General features: G+C 40.4%; 1 protein-coding gene across 2 annotated transcripts in view; it reads right to left on the bottom strand.

The window, feature by feature from the left end:
• Positions 1-23,297, bottom strand: part of SCARB2 (scavenger receptor class B member 2) — a 79,678-nt gene that overhangs the window by 9,085 nt on the left and 47,296 nt on the right. For both annotated transcript variants that reach the window (XM_028100698.2, XM_028100699.2), the window contains exons 6-9: positions 16,362-16,481; positions 13,111-13,280; positions 2,681-2,799; positions 1,277-1,350 (exon numbers count right to left, since the gene is read on the bottom strand). In XM_028100698.2, the coding sequence (XP_027956499.1) occupies positions 1,277-1,350; positions 2,681-2,799; positions 13,111-13,280; positions 16,362-16,481 (483 nt within the window). The remainder of the gene's footprint in view (positions 1-1,276; positions 1,351-2,680; positions 2,800-13,110; positions 13,281-16,361; positions 16,482-23,297) is intronic.

Here is a 23,297-nt window from a genome sequence, read left to right as displayed (position 1 = left end):
TTTTTTTTTTTGGCTCCACGTGGAGCCCAACGCAGAGCTTGAACTCATGACCCTGAGGTCAAGACCTGAGCGGAAATCAAGAGTCAGATGCTTAATCGACTGAGCCACCAGGCGCCCCTCCTCAGAATGTTTTATGACCAGGCCACTAAGTATTGTCTTCACTAGAGCCCAGAGCACATTACCAAGAACCAGCTCTGTGCCTGGTGTTTGGGGGACACTATCTCATTTAATTCTCACACTAATCGCATGCAGTACATATCACTGTCCCAGGTTTAAGACATGGAAATTATGGCTCAGAGTCATTTGCCCAGGACCAACATGAGTAAAAGGTAGAGCCAGGATTGTAATTTCATTTTGATTCTAAGGCTCTAGGTCTTAACTACTAATTTATACTGCCTCAGGAATGTGCACAGGGGTGGCAAAATGCGTTCTTGCAAACCACATTTACTTTCTAGAAAGATCCATGACATGTGGGATTAAATCTGCAAATTTGATGGGGGAGCCAAGTGTTATAGATAGATGGATAGATAGATAGATAGATAGATAGAAGAGATATATGATATTATGTGTAGTTTTGCAACTTGTTTTTTCATTAACATTAAGTCATAAGCATTTTCTCATACCCAAAAAATTCCCATTGAAAAGTCTAGGCAGGGCGCCTGGGTGGCTCAGATGGTTGGGCCTCTGCCTTCAGCTCAGGTCATGATCCCGGGGTCCTGGGATTGAGTCCCGCATCGGGCTCCCTGCTCCTTGGGAGCCTGCTTCTCCCTCTGCCTCTCTCTCTCTGTCTCTCGTGAATAAATAAATAAAAATTAAAAAAAAAAAAAACAGAAAAGTCTGAGCAGGACTTTTAGTAATCCTAATTTCATAATCCTTAATTAGTAATCCTAATTAAGCGGTGGTTTTTAGATGGAGTGTGGGGAGGAAGGGCTGGACTCAGGAGCCTATTTTAACTGCCCGACTGGGAGCCTGTGGCTGGCCCTGGGTGGGCGCAGCGGGAAGACAGGAAGGGAGGTGACCGGAGTCGTGGCAAGGGCAATGCTGCACAGTGTGGGGAGATGCAGACTCTGTAGCCATGGAAAGCACGCTATATATGTTTGGTGACATAGAATAAGTAAATTCCAAGACCAAGGCAGCCTATGCGAATGCCAGTTAAGCCTCATCCCTGTAGGGCAGAAGTGAGCAGACCTAGTGGGCTGTCTCCCGACGTCGACCCCACCAGGAAGTCAATGCAGCAAAATGACGCGCTGCCTCTGATGAAAGAAGTAAAACTTACGCAAAGTCGTCTAACTTCTTGACATAAACGTTGATCTGGAACCTCTTTGCAGCTCTGAGAATAATTCCAGTCAACTGCCAATCAGAGAAGCAAAAAAGGAAACATTAGGGCTTATTAAAACCACAAACAGAGTTTTTCTCAATAGGGCAGCGTTTCTGTGTGGTGCTCACAGCCAGGGTGGCCACTGCCATGTCTGAGAGGAAGGGGGGACAAGGAAACCCTGACCCCCGACAGAATGAGAACTGCGGATGTGGTCGGGTGCCTGTTGGACCAGTGTTTCTCAAACTTTAATATGCGTGTGAGCTCTTGGGGACTTTGTGAATATGCAGATTCTGATTCAGCAGGTCTGGAGTGAAGCCTGACATTGGGTATTTCTAGCAAGCACCCAGGATGCGCAACTTCGGAGAGCGAGGCCCTAGGCGACCCTGGCAGGAGGGAGCTCTAGCCAGAGAGTCGTCCCCAGGATGGTCAGGACCTCCCCGGCCCAAAGCTGGGAAAGCAGCTGCGGCTGCTGGCTCCCCAGGGTCGCTTCGCCTCTGCACTGAGGTTAAGGGACTGCACCCAGCCCTCGGGGACAAGCACCTGCCCACAGTTCCGCTGAGGAAGAGGAACTGACTGAAGGTTAAGAGAGAAAGGGGCGGGGGAAGAAACACCTGATCTTTTTCACAAAAAGATAAGACCATTGATTTCTCAGATACAAGAGTGAAGTGCCCATAAATTGCTGTGCTTAAAAGACTGTTATCGCTTTTTCTTTACTGCTCCATGTGTTCAAAATCCCCAGAATGAAGATATCTGACCTTTACCTCGGTTCCCACAGTGAGAGGCTCTCTCACATTATGAAATGCTATTCCTGTCCTTTTTCACGTGATTTTAGTTTATCTCCTCTTTGAAAACAGGATTAAAGTATATGTATATCTAATGCCTTTTAAATTAATATCATACAATAAACTCTCAAAAGAACGAGGCTTGCCAAAAGTAACTGAAGCTAATACATATATTTAAATTTCAACCAAAACTTTCCCGGCAGTAAGCAAAAAAAGAATGTATGTCTTCAACCTTGCTGATCTGTCTGCCCCTGGGAGAATGCATATACACTCAAGTCCAAGGCTGGCAATGGAACACTGACCAGGTTACATGGGTCCAATCTCAGTTGTTCCAGTGATGCAATGTTTACAGGTGCTTTTTTGTTAAAGCAGGTTTGCTGCTATATCTGCCTATTAGAGCCATAGAGTTCAGCCTGTAAGGCCATGCGACTAGGTATCACATGCACTGAGCTGAGTCTTCTCTCCTTGAATATGTATATGAAAAGAAGACAGTATTTTAACAGTGCTCAGGACTAAACCGATAAACATTGTGTAGACAGAATAAAATCCATGCTTTTACCAGGAAGATGTGTGTACTTACAGGATTAATGTCCACAAACGTCTCATGAGAGTCCTTATTTGGATGCATACCATGGATGGCAGAAACAAACTTCTCGTCTGCTTGGTAGAAGTGTGGGAAAGATATAATAATAGGCGCACCTGCATTTTAAGGAAAACAGAAATGAACGATGTGGTTCTTGAAAGTCCAAGATGAAATTAAAGTTCCTGCCCACAAACCTAGTTCCTACGGAGGGGGAAATTCTATACGTAAGTAAACTTGGGTGGGGGAGAGAGGCAGGCTAAAATTCCATGCGACACCTCCTAGTTTGGGATTTTTACTTCATTTTCTGACATCTCATTTACCCTAACATTATTTTATTCCACCATATATATTGAAGTCATGGCCAAATTATATATTCTTCAGTATCTACTGCACCTATGAAATATAAAGGTTTACACACATTATTTTAATTAACATTCCCAGTAGTCCTATTAAGTTAAAACTATTAACTTAATTTTGATTTTGAGGAAAGTGAAGTTCAAAGGAGTTAAAAAAAAAAAAAAGACCCAGGTACATCCAGCTGTAAGGTGATGAAGGCAGAATTCTAACTGAATGAGAGATACCTCATCTGAAAGCACTTGTTTCAACTGCAGATCTCTACCAGTAAAAGGACTTCTTTTTGCCCGCTTTTCTGTTTTTCTATTTTTCTTGGTTTACATAAGACAGGCTTCCTTCTCCTGACTATGTTGATACAGAATTTTTTAAGACTTTGCCTGGTCATGCTATCTGCCCAGCATTTGACTAGATCAACGTCTGCCCACATGATCTTTTTCTTTAATTTTCTTCCCTATTCATTTTAAGAACCAAACAGAGAATGTTCATAATAGCCAAGGCAATCTACAGAATCAATGCAACCCCTATCAAAATACCAATAGCATTTTTCACAGCACTAGAACAAATAATCCTAAAATTTGTAGAATCTACAAAAGACAGTGAATAGCCAAAGCAATCTTGAGAAAGAACAAAGCTGGAGGCATCACAAATCCAGATTTCAAGATATACTACAAAGCTTTATTAATCAAAACAGTATGGTACTGGCATAAAAACAGACACATAGATCAACAGAACAGAATAGAGAGCTCAGAAATAAACCCACATTTACATGGTCAATTAATCTATGACAAAAGAGGCAAGAACATACAATGGGGGGAAAGGCAATCTCTTCAATAAATCATGTTGGGGAAACTGGCCAGCTACATGTAAAAAAATGAAACTGGACCAGTTTCTTACACCATATACAAAAATAAACTCAAAACAGATTAAAGACCTAACTATGAGACCTGAAACCCCAAGACTCCTAGAAAAAAAAAAAATCTCTTGGACATTGCCCTTAACATATTTCTAGAAATGTCTCTTCAGGCAAGGGAAACAAAAACAAAAATAAACTATTGGGACCCAAAACAAAATCCTTTTGCACAGAAAAGAAAACCATCAACACAAGAAAAAGGCAACCTACTGAATGGGAGGAGATATTTGCAAATAGTATATCTGATAAGGGATTACTATCCAAAATATATCAAGAACTTATACAACTCAACACTGAAAAAAACAAATAATCTGTTGAAAAAGTGGGCAGAGGATCTGAACAGACATTTCTCCAAAGAAGACATCCAGTTGGCTAACAGACACATGAAAAAATACTCAACATCATTCATCATCAGAGAAATGCAAACCAAAACAACAAGGAGATATCACTTCATGCCTGTTGTTATGACTAGTATCAAAAAGACCAATTATAATGACAAATGTTGGTGAGAATGTGGAGAAAAAGTAACCCTTGTGTACTGTTAGTGGGAGTGTAAATTGGTATCACCACAGTGGAAAAGAGTGTAGAGTTTCTTCCAAAAATTAAAAATAGAAATACCATATATCTGGTCATCCTATTACTGAGTATTTACCCAAAGAGAATGAAAATACTAATTTGAAAAGAAATACGGATCCCTATGTTCAGTGAAGCATTACTTACAATAGTGTCATTGACAGATGAATGGATAAAGAAGATGTGGTATCTATATACAATAGAATATTACTAAGGCATAAAAAAAAGAATGAGATCTTGCCATCTGTGACAACATGGATGGACCTAGAGGGTATTATGCTAAGTGAAATAAGTCAGACAAAGACAAACACCATATAATTTCACTTATTTGTGGTATCAAAATCAAAACAAATGAACAAACAAAACAGAAACAGACTCATAAATACAGAGAACAATGTGGTGGTTGCCAGAGGGTAGGTGACTGGGGGAGTTGGGTGAAGTAGATGGAGGGGATTAAGAGGTACAAACTTCCAGTTATAAAATAAATGAGTCACACAGACATGAATAGCACAGCATAGGGAATACAGCCAATAATTGTAATAATGTTGTACGGTGACAGATGGTGACTACATTTATTGTGGTGAATGTATTAACATACAGAATTGTCAGATCACTATGCCGTGCACCTGAGACTAACAGAACACTGTGTGTCAAATATACTTTAATAAGATTGTTTTTTTAAAAAGGAATACATAGGGAAACAAGTTTTTAAAAGAAACCTATTCTAGATCGTGCTATTGAAGAGAGAGAGATCCAATAATTGCTACCAGGGAAACATACATTTGGAGAAATGAGCTTGTTGCCAAATAATTTAGATTTGCTTACATTATCTACCAGCCATGCTCAAGATACACATCATCTGTCACATCCATGTATTTTGTTTAGGAAGAAACTGTTCACTAAACAGTTTCACAAAGCCATATTTTCCTTCTTTGTGATCTACAATGATCTTTAAAGTGTTATTTTTAAAGATTTATTGGGAACATAATAAGGACCAGACACTGTCTCGAGTGTTTTATATACATAGTCTCTCACCTTCACACAATCTTCCAAGGAAGTTATCATCAACCCCCATGTTACAGATGAGAAAACTGAGGTCTACCTCCTTAATCAACTTGGCTAATGTGTTGCCAAACAGAATATGAATCAAACCCAGATCTACCTGACTCCAGAACACTCGCTCATCCCACTATCTAAAATGTTCTCCAGGGAAATTCAAAACACTTGAGGATAATTCCAGAGAGTCGAACTTTTCAGTCCACACCTGGGAGTACATAACAGGCAGGAGGAAAAGGACTGTAGCAAGAGGCTGAGTTGCCAAATAGAATCTTCGTTGATTCTGACATCAACTTCTTGAGGAAGCAGAATGTTAACAAAACAATGAGAAAAAATATGTCCACAGTAGTGCCCTGAGCCAGAGGCAGCTGGACTGAGTGGACCGGCACTATTTTAGGACCATTCATCTACTAAGAAAGCAGGAGAGGTCAGAAACAGGGACTTGTTCCCATTTGCCATTGCTCTTATCTCCAGGGAGGGGTGCCATGTCCCCTGGCACAGTGGTTCCCAAATAGTAGGTACCATCTTCATGAGAATCACCTGGAGCTCATGTTAAAAATACATGTTCTGGGGCCCTGGTATGTGGGCCTGGGGACATAGATTTTTAATGACTCTCCAGATAATTCCCACGCAGGGCCAGGTTTAGGAGCCACTGCCCTGGGAGAGAAGGAATAGGGAGGTATACTGCTGACTTCAGATTACCCCAAAAGGAGATTTTTTTTTTTCAAGCAAATTAGAGGACGAAAGCTAGCACATTACTTTATTCAGGAAGTAAAGACAACTTTATTCAGGAAAGAGGGGTTACAAAATTTCTCAAAAGACACTTTAAAGGGGAAGTATAGCCTGAGAAGTATCACAGCAGACCCTAGCAATCTAGCAGGGATTTGCTCAGAGATAAGAATTTTATAAAAATCATTTTCCCTCTCTGAGCCCTGCTTTCCACAATTATAAAAAGAGGCCTCTGGATGCCTATCTAGTAAGAGCACTCTGAATAATTATGCAACATAGGATTGTTAAAGTTAGTTCTCAAGATGAAGAAAATGCTTTTGTCAGTTGTATCACCAATAATTCTGCCTAAATTTTTTTAAAAGATTTTATTTATTTATTTGCAAGAGAGCACAGCAAAGGGAGCAGCAGGCAGAGGGAGAGGGAGAAGCGGCTCCCTGCTGAGCAGCGAGCCTGATGTGGGGCTCCATTCCAGGACCCTGGGATCATGACCTGAGCCAAAGGCAGACACTTAACCAACTGAGCCACCCAGGCATCCCAATAATTCTGCCTCATTCATGGAAAGGAGCAGGGTAGCTCAGACATTTAGAGACACTGGGAAATTTGCAGTCAGGGTATAAAACTAACTCTGTTTTGAAATCATAAATTTTTTCTTAAGATTTCATTTATTCATTTGAGAGAGAGAATGAGCAAGAGAGTGAGCACGAGTGGGGGAAGGGGCAGAGACAGAGGGAGAAGCAGACTTCCCGCTGAGCTGGGAGCCCGACATGGGGCTCCATCCCAGGACCCTGGTATCATGACCTGAGCCAAAGGCAGAGGCTTAACAGACTGAGCCACCCAGGTACCCCTGAAATCATCATAAATTTTTTTGTTTTTAAAGATTTTATTTATTTATTTGACAGAGAGAGACAGCAAGATAGGGAACACAAGCAGGGGGAGTGGGAGAGGGAGAAGGCTTCCCGCTGAGAAGGGAGCCCGACACAGGGCTCAATCCCAGGACCCTGGGATCATGACCTGGGCCGAAGGCAGGCGCTTAACAACTGAGCCACCCAGGTGCCCCTCATCATAAATTTTTAACAAGATATGTACTTTCTCATTACCAAGTTCTCCACTTTCTCTTTTAGCATTTTATGAACATGAAATCAGTTAATGATTTACACGTATTAACTAAATGTATATATGTAAACCACTTAGAATAATGACTAGTTGAACAATGACTACTATGATTGCTTGGTAAACACGAACTATTTTTACTATTAAGACTTCTTAACTACCACCCAGAAAGAACACAACGTGACATTCTAGGAATAAGAAGCATTACATAAGAGAAAGAAAAAAGGAACAGAAGAACTACAAAACTGCCAGAAGACAATGAACAAAATGGCAATTAAGTCTACACTTACCAATAATTATTTATTTATTTATTTATATTTTAAAGATTTATTTATTCGAGAGAGAGACAGAGTGTGTGTGTTGGGGTGGGGGGCAGGGCAGGAGAGAGAAACCCCAAACAGGTTCTGTGCCCAGCACAGAGGGGCCCAATCTGACGACCCTGAGACCACAACCCAAGCTGAAACCAAGAGTCAGATGCTCAACCAACTGCACCATCCAGGTGGCCCTCAATAATGACTTTAAATGAATGGACTAAATTCTCCAATTAAAAGAGTGGCCAAATGGATAAAAATATAAGACCCACCCATATGCTGCCTAAAGAGATTCACTTCAGATGTAAAGACACACACAGACTGAAAGTAAACGGAGGGAAAAACACTCCACGTAATTAGAAATCAAAAGAAAGCTGGGGTAGCTATAGTTACATCAGACAAAATAGACTTTAAAACCAAGACTGTAGGGGCACCTGGGTGGCTCAGTCAGTTAAACGTCTGCCTTTGGCTCAGGTCATGATCCCAGGGTCCTGGGATGGAGCCCTACCTTGGGCTCCCTGCTTAGCGGGGAGCCGCTTCTCCCTCTCCTCTCCGCTTGTGCTCTCTCTCGCTGTCTCTGTCACTATCTGTCTCTCTCTCAAATAAATAAATAAAATCTTTAAAAAAACCCAAAGACTGTAATAAGAGACAAAGAAGGGCATTATATAATGACAAAAGAATCAATCCAACAAGAGGATATAACATTTGTAAATATTTATGCACCCAAAATAGGGCACCTAAATATATAAAGAAAATATTAACTGACCTAAAAGGAGAAATAGATAGCAAAACAATAATAACAGGAGATTTTAATACTCCACTTACATCAACAGATAGATCATTCAGACAGAAAATCAAAAAGGAAACATTGGCCTTAAATGACATGAGACCAGATGAACTTAGATATATAAAGAACATTCTATATAAAAGCAGCACAATATACCTTCTTCTCAAGTGCACATGAAACATTTTCCAGGATAGATTATATATTAGGCCACAAGTCTTAAAAATTTAAAAAGATTGACATCGTGTCAAGCATTTTTTTTCTATACACAATGGTATAAAACTAGAAATCAATTATAGGAAGGAGACTGGAAAATTCACACATATGTGGAAACTATACAACATGCTCCTGAGCAACTAATGAGTCAAAAAAGAAACCAAAGGAGAAATCAAAAAATACCTTGAGACGAATGAAAAACCATATCAAAATTTATGGAATGTAGCAAAAGGAATTCTAAGGCAGAAATTCATGGTGATAAATACCCATCTCAAGAAACATGAAATTCTCAAATACCCTAAGTTTATACTTCAAGGAACTAGAAACAGAAGAAAAAAAATGAAGCCCAAAGTTAGAAGAAGAAGAGAATAACAAAGATCAGAGTGGAAAGAAATGAAATAAAGACTAAAAAGATAATAGGAAAGATCAGTGAAGCTAAGAACTAGTTCTTTGAAAAGATAAAATTGACAAACCCTTGCTAAGACTCATCAAAAAAAAAAAGAGAGCTCAAATCAATAAATCAGAAATGAAAGAAGTGATGTTACAACTAATACCACAGAAATACAAAGGATCATAAGAGACTACTATGAACAATTATATGCCAATAAACAACCTAAAAGAAATGGATAAATTCCTAGAAACATAACCTTCCAAGACTGAATCATGAAGAAATAGAAAATCCGAATTGATCAATTATTAGTAAGGAGATTGAGTTAGTAATCAAAAACTTCCTACCAAACAAAAGTTCAGGATCAGATGGCTTCACTGGTGAATTCTACCAAACACTCAAAGAAGAATTAACACCAATCCTTCAAAGTATTCCAAAACATAGAAGGGCAGGGAACATTTCCAAACTCATTTTTACAAGGCCCGCATTACCCTGATACCAAAACCAGACAAGGACACCACAAGAAAAGAAAATTATAGGCCAATATCTCTCTCTTTTTTTTAAAGATTTTATTTATTTATTTATTTATTTATTTATTTATTTATTTATTTGAGAGTGAGAGAGAGAAAACTAGCATGAGAGGGGAGAGGGTCAGAGGGAGAAGCAGACTCCCCGCCGAGCCGGGAGCCCAATGCGGGACTTGATCCCAGGACTCCAGGATCATGACCTGAGCTGAAGGCAGCTGCCCAACCAACTGAGCCACCCAGGCGCCCCTAGGCCAGTATCTCTTATGAACATAAATGCAAAAATCCTCAACAAAATATTAGCAAACTGAATTCAACAATACATTACAAGTATTATACACCATAATGAAGTAGGATTTACTTCAGGGATGCAAGGATGATTCAATATTTGCAAATCAATCAACATGATATACCACATTAACAAAGTGAAGGATAAAAAATCATATGATCATTTCAATAGATGCAGAAAAAAGCATGTGACAAAATTCAATATCCATTATGATAAAAACTCATGATAAAGTAGGTATAGAGGGAACATATATCAACACAATAAAGGTCATATATAACAAGCCCACAGCTAACATCATACTCAACAGTGAAAAGCTTAAAGCTTTTCCTCTAGAATCAGGAATAAGGGAAGGATACGTACCTTTGCCACTTTTATTCAACATAGTATTGGAAATCCTAACCAGAGTAATTAGGCAAGATAAAGAAATAAAAGGCATCCAAATTGGTAAAGAAGAAGTAAAACTGTCACTATTAGCAGATGACATGATATCATATGTAGAAAACCCCAAAGACTCCATCAAAAAACTGCCAGAACTAATAAATTCAGTAAAGTTGCAAGATAAAAAAAAAATCAATATATAAAGTCAGTTGTGTTACTATACACTAATAATGAATTCTCAGAAAGAGAAATTAAGAAAATAATCCCAGGGACGCCTGGGTGGCTCAGTCAGTTAAGCACCTGCCTTTGGCTCAGGTCATGATCCCAAGGTGCTGGGATTGAGTCTTGCATGAGCCTGCTTCTCCCTCTGCCCCTCCCCCTGCTTATGCTCTCTCTCTCTGACAATAAGTAAATAAAATCTTAAAAAAAAAAAAGAAAGAGAAAATAATCCCAATCACAATAACATCAAAAAGAATAAAAGACCTTGGAATAAATCTAAGCAGGGAGGTAAAAGACCTGTATGCTGAAAATTATAAGAGGAAAGAAATTTAAGAAGACACAAATAAATGGACATGGATTGGAAAAATTAATATTGTTAAAATGCCCACACTATCCAAAGCAATTTACAGATTCAATGCAATCGTTATCAAAATTCCAATGGCATTTTTCACAGAAATAGAATATACAATCTTAAAAATTGTGTGGAACCATAAAAGACCCCCAAGTAGCCAAAGCAATCCTAAGAAAGAAGAACAAAGCTGGAGGTATCACACTCCCTGATTTCAAACTATATTACAAAGACATAGTATGGTATGGGCATAAAATAGACACATACGTCAGTAGAACAGAATAGAAAACCCAGAAATAAATCCCATGCACATTCAGTCAATTAATTTATCACAAAGGAGCCAAGAATATACAATGGGGAAAGAACAGAGTCTTCAATAAATGGTGTCAGGAAAACTGGACAACCACATGTAAAAGAATGAAACTGGACCCACTATCTTATTCCATACACAGAAATTCACCCAAAATGGATTAAAGACTTGAATATGAGACCTGAAACCATAAAATCCTAGAAGAAAACATAGGTGGTAAGCTCCACGACATTGGTCTTGAGTGACGGCTTTTTGGATCTCACTCCAAAAGCAAAGGCAACAAAAGCAAACAAACAAACAAACAAAACCAAGTGGGACTACATCAAACAAAAAAACTTTTGCATAGCAAAGGAAACTATCAATAGAACCAAAAGGCAACCTACTGAATGGGAGAAAATATTTGCAAATCATGTATCTGTAAGGGGTTAACATCCAAAATATATAAAGAACTCATGCAACTCAGCAAGAAATCCAAACAATCCAATTAAAACATGGGCAGAGGATCTGAATAGACATTTTTCCAAAGATATACAAATGGCAAATGGGTACATGAAAAGATGCTCAACATCATTAATCATCAGGGAAATGCAAATCAAAACCACAATGAGATATCACCTCATACCTGTCAGAATGGCTAAAATCAACAACACAAGAAACAACAGGTGTTGGTGAGGAAGCAGAGAAAAGGGAACCCTTTTGCACTGTTGGTGGGAATGTAAATTGGTGCAGCCACTGTTAAAAAAAAGTAAGGATTCCTGAAAAAATTAAAAATAGGGGTGCCTGAGTGGCTTACTTGGTTAAGTGTCCCACTCTTGATTTTGGCTCGGTCATGATCTCAGGGTTGTGAGATCAAGCCCCACATCAGGTTCCAGGCTCAGGGCGGAGTCTGCTTGAGATTCTCTCTCTCTCCCTCTGCCCTCCTCCCATTCGCACACATACCTCCCTCTCTCTCTCTAATAAATAAATAAATAAAAATAAAATCTAAAAAGAATTAAACATAGAACTAGCATACAAGCCAGCAATTCTACTTCTGGGAATTTATCCAAAGAAAACAAAAACTAATTTGAAAAGATATATGCACCCTTATGTTCATTGCAGAATTATTTTCAATAGCCAAGATATGGAGATAACCTAACTGTCCATCAATGGATGAATGAATAAATAAGTTGTGGTATATATATATCCCCACACACAGACACAGTGGAATCTATTCAGCCATAAAAAGAATGAAAATCTTGCCATGCCAAACAACAGCAACAATGCCCCATGAGGGCATTATGCTAAGTGAAATGAGTCAGACATAGACAAATATCTGTGATCTCAGGTACATGTGGAATTTAAAAACAACAGCAACTGTAAGCTAAGCTCATAGATACAGAACAGATCAGTGGTTGTCGGAGGTGGTGGGGTTGGTATGAGAGAGATGGATGAGAGGGGTCAACAGGTGCAAATTTCCAGTTATAAAATAAATGTCACGGGGATGTAATTTACAACATAGTGACTATGGTTAATGGTATTGCATTGCATATTTACAAGTTGCTAAGAGAATAGGTCTTAAAAGTCTTCATCACAAGACTTTGCAAGTAAAAGCCTTCCTCACAAGACTTGGTTTTGTAACTATGTATGGCGACGGATGTTAACCATACTTACTGCAGTGGTCATTTTACAATATATACAAATATTGCATTGTTATATTGTATACCAGAAACTAATATAATGTTATATGTTAATTATACCTTAAATTGTTTAAAAAAACAAGCAATACAGAAAAGCCACTAATTTTTTACCATCCCATAACCATATTGTGAAATATTATTCTTGAAAAGTCAGAATCACTCTTTGATTTGGGCTGACAGCATTCTTTGTTGAAGAACACTAATCCTGCATTCTAGACACACAGAATTCTGTCCCTTCCCTGAGCTCTTACCATTCTTGCAGATGCTGATATTCAAAACTCCTGAGCCCAGGCAGTTTCCTTTAGGCACACAGAAGCCGGCATTGTCTGAGGTATTGGCTAGTACTTCTCCAGGCACCTCATACCGGAAGGCAGGCAGTCCCTGCACACTCTGGAAGTCACTGAAAGTTATGTACACTGATCTGGTAGGAAGTAAGGAGGAAAAGTCAGTGTGGGCTCTGGTCAGTGTAATCTGCCCCGAACCAGTAAGTTAACAACTGTTCTCAGGCACAACGTGGCTAAAGTTGATGGGGTATAGGTGGGAAATGAAGATGCAAAAGAAAGCTTGAAAGGAACTCACACCACTTGGTGCAGGAGAGGAATTATCATGAAAGATGTTTAAGAGGCAGCAACTGTAGTAACAGCCAAACCAGGCCAAGGGAAAACAATGTGTGGTAGGAAATAAAGAGGACATTTAGGACGGAGACTCCCAGGGAAAGAAAGAAAAGAGTCGTCCAGACGAGCACAGACATGTGCCAGTGTGGCCGAAGCAGCAGCGAGGGTAGGGCAGAGGTGAAGCAAAAGCAGAAAAGGTGGCAAAGGGCTTGGCCAGGTAGATTTTTAAGTGCTTGAAACGTGCCCCATTAGCCAGACATTTGATTTGAATGTATACTTTGATACCAATTTCCCTCAAGTAAAAATAGTTTCCATATTTTGGAATTTATTACAATGTTTATTATTTCAGTCATTTATCTCAATGGAGTTTGACGTAATTTTGCCGTCAGTCCTTACGGAATTTCACACAGTGGTCCCATGTACTACTAACCACCCTTGTATTTGCACATCCTGAGTGACAGGTGAAGCACTTTCACATGCACTGTCGCAAGTGATCCTTCAGCCCTTCAGCTGAAGGCCAAAGCGAACTGCTTTCTGGGTCTGGCTATTTTCATCTTTGAACCAGAGGTGGGAGACGTCTCTTGCAGGGTTGTGAATCACATGGGAGCTGCCTTCTACTCACGTCCCACCCCTATAGCATTTTCTGAATAAAATATTTTAGGCAAACAGAAAAGTAGAGAAAATACCATAATAAATACCTTTCAAAACAAATACTACTCAGATAAATAAAAAGTATAGTATGGGTACAACTGCAGCCCTCTGTATAACACTTCTTTCTTTTTTAAAGATTTTATTTATTTATTTGAGAGAGAGAAGGAGAGAATGAGCAAGAGAGCACAAGCAGGGGGAGCGGTGGAGGGAGAGGGAGAAGCAGACTCCCCGCCGAGCAGGGAGCCCGATGTGGGGCTCAATCCCAGGACCCTGGGATCATGATCTGGGCTGAAGGCAGACGCTTAACCACCTGAGCCACCCAGGCGCCCCTGTATAACACTCCTGATTACAGTCCTTCTCTGAGTCCCCAGAGGTAACCACTGTCCTGAACTTGGGGTTTATCCTTCCCTTGCAGGTCTTAATCCTTTCACAAATGTGCACATTCATAAACAATGGGTGGCATGGTTTGCTATTTTTAAATGTTATATAAAACAGTATGCCATGTTCTCTTCCTATAATTTGCTTCTTCATTCAATATTACATTATTAAGATTTAAACATGACATTGTCTGGTTCTTGTATTTTAAATCTTATGCAGTATTCCGTCATATGAATACACCATGATTTATTTATGTTCTCCTTTTTACAGAGACTTAGGTTGCTTCCAATTTTCCACTACTAAAACCACGTTGCAATGAACTTTTCCATCTACGTCTCCTTACATGTCTACACAAGGCTTCTTTGGGCCAGGGAACTGATGCAGAACAGTGAGGCACCGTGGCATTTGCACATCCTCAGCTTTACTAAACATTGCCAAATGGCCCTTCAAAAGTGCTTGTGTCGGATAAGAACATGTTTCCTCCGCACCAAATCTTTCAAAAAGCCTCCTGTGGTGCTTCTAGGTTGCCTTGTTTCACTCACTGCATTCAAATGCATTTTCTGACCCTTCTGTCCTTCCACAAATATGTATGGGCGAGGGCACCCAGCCCTCCCAGCTCCCCCAGTGGGGGAGCTGGGACGGCTGGGAACCATGGCCCGGCAGCAGGGACGGAGAGGTGGGGGCCGATGCAAGAGGTCTTTCTGAGGAGGCATCCCAGCACCTGGTAGCAGAGTCGATGCAGGAGAGCAGGGAGATTTATAATGCCACCACTATTCCTGGCAGGGCTGACTGGGTAGGCGGTGCAATTATGTGAGCTATGAAACACCAGAAGAACAGCCATTCTTCAGAATATTGAATCAACAGTGTCAAATGTGACTAAGTTACTTGGGACTTTGAGGAGTTTCATGAAAAGTCTTGGCGGGGTACGTGGGGAGGATGTGGAGGTGGTGTGAGTCAGCCATTCACTCAGGCAGTCTGAGGGTGAAGCGGGGAGACAGGGCAGTAGCTGATGAGGGGACAGGAATCAGGATGGAGAGCAGGATGCCTTCTTCCCAGAGAGGAGCCATAATCATGAAGGAGCAGGTGGGAGAGAGGGAGAGCTCACAAGGCAAGTGGCAGCAGGTACGATCTAAGGGAAGATGATAGCTCAGCAAATGCCTGCAAACTCTGAACTAGGGACAACAGTTTGATTTATCCTGTGTAGAGGTTACCTGTCGACTGGAAGACCAGGTGAAGTATTATGCTTGACAGAGCTTATCATAATAACTAAGAGCCATCATTTAATATTGTTTACTGTTTGACAAGTCCTGGGTGAAGTATTTTACTAACAGTAACGCATTTGTCCTCATAACAGCTCCCAGGGTAGGCAACAATTTCTATCTTTATTTTACAAATGAGGAGAGTGAGGCACAAAGTGCTGAATAACTTTCCCAAGGTCACACAGTGTAAGTGTGTTCGGAGCTGGTGTTTAAATCAACCAATGCAGTCACGCTCTGGAGCCCGTGCCTGGAACCACTATGTCACACTGTCTCTCAATATGCCATCAGCATTCATCACTGATTTTTTTTAAAGATTTTATTTATTTATTTGACACAGAGAGAGAGAGAGCACAAGGAAGGGGAGCAGGAGAGGGAGAAGCAGGCTCCCCGCCGAGCAGGGAACCCAACGCGGGGCTCGATCCCAGGACCCTGGGATCATGACCTGAGCAGAGGGCAGACGCTTAACCACTGAGCCACCCAGGAGCCCCAGCATTTGTCACTGATTAAGCAGAAATGTCCAGGGCTATGAAGGGTAGCTCCTTATATTCCTCACCCTTTTGGTCGTCTTGCAGTCAAATAACTTATGTGGAAAGTTCTTACCTGCAAAATTCAGATGGGAAGATATAAAGAATTTCCTCTTTGTTTATTAACGGGTGAAAAGAATCTCCATCTGTTCCATTAATCATATTGCACTTGTCTGTTGTCCACCAGTCAAGGGATCTGTAATTGATAAGCACAAGAAAGAGTAGACTATCACATTTGATTTTACATCTTTTCAGATGGTTGGGACTTTTCAGGCCTTAATTGGGAGCCAGCTACCCACAGAATCTTATTCATATGCAGACACAGGGGGGATGCTGGTTAGGAATTAGATCAAGAGGGGTCAGAGTAGGCACCTGATCCCCAAATCAATTCTGATAGAGGCAACGTCCAAAAATCCCTCTTTCCTTCCTGCAAAAAAGAGTTTCCTATGTAGAGGTTTAGAAATGCCCATTTTATTAAAATAGTGATTCAATGTAGCATGAACAATAGCCTTGTCCGGAGCTAGCCCACTGACAGAAGAGCTCGGGATAGGTATGTTCAGGTCTTGAGGAAGGAGCTGAGATGGCAGAGTAGTAGGAGGACCTTATGTTTGCCTCGTCTCTCAAACACAGCTAGATAAATATCAAATCATTCTGAGCACCCAGGAAATCAATCTGAGGACCGAGAGAACAAAACTGTAAAACTAGAGGGAGAAAAGAGGCCATGTCGTGGAAGGTAGGAGATGAGATGTGATTTGGGGGAGAAAAGAATCTCTAGTGCTATGGAGGGGAGGGAGCCCCCGATCCCAGAGAGAGAGAGGGCACAGGGTGCAGGTTATCACACAAGAAAAACGCTCCTCTAAAACCACTGATGTGGAAAACAAGAGTGGTTGATTACTGCAAGTTTTTACAAGTGGCTGAGCTCAGAGACTAAAGTTTTAGCAGTCCATGCGATCACTGGGTGTAGCCTGGTGGGTACAGGGGTGCTCCTGTGGAGAAGGAGGGCAGAGGCCCGAGAGCAGACAGTGTGGTCCGAAGATCCTCTGGGTCCCACTGGGAGAGCCAGTCCCCCTTCTTGCAGTGCACTTGGGAGAGGTGGCACTGCCTCTCCAGGGACAAAAGAGCCGGCGGTGCCAATGTGCTGTCCCGTTCATTAGCATAGGAGCAGAGATGTCTGTGCGGGCCACTAACCCAGCTGTGGGCTTTTTGCTGCACTTTACCATAAACTCCAAGCCCCTGTGTGTTCGTGTGACTGCCCTTCTGGGACAAACCGGCACCAGCCACAGTGTGGCAAGACCCTCCCCCAGAGGATCAGCGCAGGTCGATGCCATGCGGGGTCCCTAAAACTTGCAGTTTTGAAAACCAGCTGGCGGGCCTGAGCTAAGACACAGGAGTACTGCGCCATCAGATGGGCAGATGGCTCAGACATAGGGTGAAAGCAAGGGTCTGAGGGAAGCCTGGGACAAATGAGGGGAGAGTGTTTGCTCTTCTGGGAGGGCTTCCTGAACAATGGCGGACGCAAATTCCCCTTTGGGGATGAGAGAGCAGGCTGACGCTATTTTTACCCCTGCTCATCAGCACAGACGGACTTCAGTGAGCAGCACAGCTTCCCACAGAGGAGGTTTGAGCTGCTTACACCAAGCCCCACCTCCCTGGACTCTGCAGGTGCTTCTGAACCAGGGCAAAGGTGCCTGAAAGTCAGAGAGCAGAAAGCAGGCCCCTCCCGCAGAAGGCCAGCACAAGACACCTGCACACCAAGTCTACTGACCATTGAGTGTGCAAACCTTAAGTTCTAGGGGAAATAGTATTTAGTCTCTTTTAACAAGCTGACCAAAACACACCTAGTTAAAGCTCACCACACACTGGACAAGGTCCAAACACTCCCCACTGCAGGCAAGGAGAAACTCTGCAGAGGCCTGACCTGAGGGATAGAGCGGCCAAAACACAACAGCAGAGTGCACGCAGCACACACCAGAGACACTTTCCAAAGCGCCAGGCCCTGGACAGTATAGGACCTCTTCTTAATATAGACATTACTCTCAGGAGCAGGAAACATAAGAGGCCTTCCTAACATACAGAAGACAGAGACCCAGACCAAATGCCAAGATGGAGGAGTTCATCCCCAATAAAAGAACAAGAAGCAGTCATGGCCAGGGATCTAATCAACATAGATGTAAGTAATATGCCTGAATCAGAATTTAAGACAACAATCCATAAGGATACTAGCTGGGCTTGAGTAAAGCATAGAAGACATCAGGGAGTCCCTTACCGCAGAGATAAAAGACCTAAAAACTAGTCAGGCTAAAATTAAAAATGCCATAAGCAAGATGCAAAACTGACTAGATGTAATGCCCACAAGAACTGAAGAAGCAGAGGGACAAACAAGTGATATAGAAGATCAAATTATGGAAAATAATGAAGCTGAAAAGATGGAAAGAAAAGTGTTGGATCATAAATGTAGACTTAGGGAACTCATTGACTCCATAAAGTATAATAACATGCGTATCATAGGAGGCCCAGAACAAGAGAGGGAAAAAGGGGCAGAAGGTTTATTTGAGCAAATTACAGCTGAAAACTTCCCTAATCTGGAGGAGGAAACAGACATCCAAATCTAGGCGGCAGAGAGAATTCCCTCCAAAATCAACAAAAGCAGGCCAATACCAAGACACATCATAGTAAAATTTGCAAAATACAGAGATAAGGAAAAAAAATCCTGAAAGCAGTGAGGGAAAAAACAAAAACCCTAACCTACAAGGGTAGATACATAAGGTTCCCAGCAGACCTGTCCACAGAAACTTGATAGGCCAGAGAGAGTGACATGATATATTCAATGTGCTAAAAAGGAAAAATATGCAGCCATGAATACCTTATCCAGCAAGGCTGTCATTCAGAATAGAAGGAGAGACAAAGAGTTTCTCAGACACACAAAAACTAAAGGAGTTCATGAGCACTAAACCAGCCCTGCAAGAAATACTAAAGGGGACTCTTTGAGTGGGAAAGAAAGACCAAAAGCAACAAAGACTAGAAAAGAACAGACCAGATCTCCAGAAACACCAACTTTACAGGTAATACAGCGGCACTAAATTCATATCATCAACAATCAGTCTGAATGTAAATGGACTAAATGTGCCAATCAAAAGACACAGGGTATTAGAATGGATGAAAAAAACAAGACCCATCAATATGCTGCTGACCAGAGACTCATTTTATTTTGTTTTACTTTATTTTTTCTATGCATGTGACATTTATTTATTTCCTCTGTAGTTGTATATTTATATTTATTTATTTATTATTACTATTTTTAATTAACATATAATGCATTATTGGTTTCAGAGGTAGAGGTCAGTGATTCATCAGTCTTATATAATACCCAGTGCTCATTACATCACATGCTTTCCTTAACGTCCATCACCCAGTTACCCCATCCCTCCACCCTCCTTCCCTCCAGCAACCCTCAGTTTGTTTCCTACAATTAAGAGTAAGAGACTCATTTTAGACCTAAAGACACCTGCAGATTGAAAGTGAGGGGATGGAGAACCATTTATCATGCTAATAGACGTCAAAAGAAAACTGGACTAGCCATAGTTATATGAGACAAACTAGATTTTAAACCAAAGACTGTAACAAGAGATGAATAAGGGTACTGTATCATAATAAAGGGGTCTATGTAACAAGAAGATATAACAATTATAAATATTTATGCCCCCAACTTGGGAGCACCCAATTATACAAATCAATTAATAACCAACATAAAGAAACTTATTGATAACAATATAGTAATAGTAGGGGACTTTAACACCCCACTTACAGCAGCGGACAGATCATCTAAGCAGAAAATCAACGAGGAAACAATGGCTTTGAATGACACACTGGATCAGATGGACTTAATATATATTATATAAATATATATATATGAATATATATATATATTTATATATTCATCCTAAAGCAGCAGAATATACATTCTTTTGAGTGCACATGGAACATTCTCCAGAATAGATCACACACTGGGTCACAAATCAGGCCTCAACAAGTACAAAAAGACTGAGATCATACCATGCATATTTTCAGACCACAACACTATGAAACTTGAAGTCAACCACAAGAAAAAATTTGGAAAGACCTCAAATACAAAGAGGTTAAAGAACATCCTACTAAAGAATGAATGGGTTAACCAGGAAATAAAAAAAATACATGGAAGCAAATGAAAATGAATACATGATAGCCCAGTACCTTTGGGATGCAGCAAAAGTGGTCCTAAGAGGGAAGTATATAGCAGTACAGGCCTACCTCAAGAAGCAAGAAAAGTCTTGGGACGCCTGAGTGGCTCAGTCAGTAAAGCGTCTACCTTCAGCTCAGGTCATGATCTCAGGGTCCTGGGATTGAGCCCCACATCCAGTCCCCTGGTCAGTGGGGAGTCTGCTTCTCCCTCTCCTTCTGCCCCTCCCTCCCCTCTGCCCTGCTCCTGTGTTCTCTCTCTCTCAAATAAATAAATAAAATCTTAAAAAAAAAAAGCAAGAAAAGTCTCAAATACACAACAACCTTACACCTAAAGGAGCTAGAAAAGGAACAGCAAATAGAGCCTAAAGTCAGCAGAAGGAGGGAAATAATAAAGATTAGAGCAGAAATAAATGATATAGAAACAAAAAAAGATAGTAAAACAGATCTATGAAACTAGGAGCTTGTTCTTTGAAAGAATTCATAAAATTGATAAACCCCTGGCCAGACTTATAAAAAAGAAAAGAGAAAGGATCCAAATAAATAAAATCATGAATGAAAGAGGAGCGATCACAACTAACACCACAGAAATACAAACAGTTATAAGAGAATATTATGAAAAATTATATGCCAACAAATTAGGCAATCTGGAAGAAATGGATAAATTCCTAGAAACATATAAACTATGAAAACTGAAATGGAAATAGAAAATTTGAACAAAAACCATAACGAGCAAAGAAATTGAATCAAAAATCTTCCAACAAACAAAAGTCTAGGGCCAGATGGCTTCCCAGGGAAATTCTACCAAACATTTAAAGAATTAATAACTATTTTCTCAAACTGTTCCAAAAAATAGAAATGGAAGGGAAACTTCCAAACTCATTCCACAAAGCCAGCATTACCTTGATTCCAAACCAGACAAAGACCCCACTAAAAAGAAGAATTAAGGGCCAATATCTCTGATGAACATGGATGCAAAAATTCTCAGTAAGATACTAGCAAATTGAATCCAACAGTACAGTAAAAGAATTATTGCCATAATCAAGTGGGATTTATTCCTGCGCTGCAAGATTTTCAAATCAACCAACATGATACACCACATTAATAAAAGAACGGATAAGAACCACATGATCCTCTCAATAGATGCAGAAAAAGCATTTGACAAAATACAGTATCCATTCTTGATAAAAACCCTCAACAAAGTAGGGATAGAGGGAACATACCTCAACACCATAAAGACCTACAGCTAATAACATTCTCAATTGGGAGAAAACTGAGAGCTTTTCCTCTAAGGTCAGGAACAAGAACAAGGATGTCCACTCTAACCATTGTTATTTAATATAGTACTAGAAGTCCTAGCCTCAGCAATCAGACAACAAAAAGAAATAAAAGGCCTCCAAAGCAGCAAGGAAGAAGTCAAACTTAAACTATTCACAGAGGACAAGATAGTCTATGTAGAAAACCCAAAAGACTCCACCAAAAAATTGCTAGAACTCATACATGAATTCTGCAAAGTTGCAGGAAACACAATCAATGTACAGAAATCTGTTGCATTTCCATAAACCTATAATGAAGCAGCAGAAAGAGAAATTAAGGGATCGATTCCATTTACAATTGCACCAAAAATCATAAGATACCCAGGAATAAACCTAACCAAAGAGGTAAAAGACCTGTACTCTAAAAACTATAGAACACTTATGAAAGAAACTGATGACACAAATAAATCGAAAAACATTCCATGCTCATGTATTGGAAGGACAAATATTGTTAAAATGTCTGTACTACCCAAAGCAATATACAAATTTAATGCACTCCCTATCAAAATACCACCAGCATTTTTCACAGAGCTAGAACAAATAATCCTAAAATGTGTATGGAACCACAAAAGATCTTGAATAACAATCTTGAAAAAGAAAAGCAAAGCTGGAGGCACCACAATTCTGGACTTCAAGCTCTATTACAAAGCTGTAATCATCAAGACAGTACGGTACTGGCACAGAAACAGACATACAGATCAGTGGAACAGGATAGAGACCCCAGAAAGGGACCCACAACTCTATGGTCAACTAATCTTCCACAAAGCAGGAAAGAACATCCAATGGAAAAAAGTCTCTCCAACAAATGGTGCCAGGGAAACTGGACAGCAACATGCAGAAGAATGAAACTGGACCACTTTCTTACACTATAGACAAAAATAAATTCAAAATGGATGAAAACCCTAAATGTGAGACAGGAAATCATCAAAATCCTAGAGGAGAACACAGGCAGAAACCTCTTTGACCTCAGCCAAAGCAACACATCTCCTGAGGCAAGGGAAACAAAAGCAAAAATGAACTGTTGGGACTTCATCAAGATAAAAAGCATCTGCACAGCGAAGGAAACAATCAACAAACCTAAAAGGCAGCCCACGGAACAGGAGAAGATATTTGCAAATGACATATCTGATACAGAGTCAGTATCCAAAATCTATAAAGAACTTATCAAACTAATACCCAAAAGACAAATAATCCAGTTAAAAAATGGACAGAAGACATGAATAGACATTTTTCCAAAGAAGACATCCAGATGGCCAACAGACACATGAAAGATGCTCAACATCACTCATCATCAGGGAAATACAAATCAAAACCACGATGAGATACCACCTCACACCTGTCAGAATGGCTAAAATTAACAACCCAAGAAACAACAGATGTTGGTGAGGATGTGGAGAAAGGGGAACCCCCCTACACTGTTAGTGGGAATGCAAGCTGGTGCAACCACTCTGGAAAACAATATGGAGATTCCTCTAAAAGTT

Source organism: Eumetopias jubatus, unplaced genomic scaffold (assembly GCF_037043125.1).
Source record: "Eumetopias jubatus isolate StellerSeaLion01/CBP00866 unplaced genomic scaffold, mEumJub1_p1.0 scaffold_2, whole genome shotgun sequence".
NCBI classification, from domain to species: Eukaryota; Metazoa; Chordata; class Mammalia; order Carnivora; family Otariidae; genus Eumetopias; species Eumetopias jubatus.
Note: the sequence above shows the minus strand (reverse complement) of the source record. Positions and strands in the feature narration are given on the sequence as shown.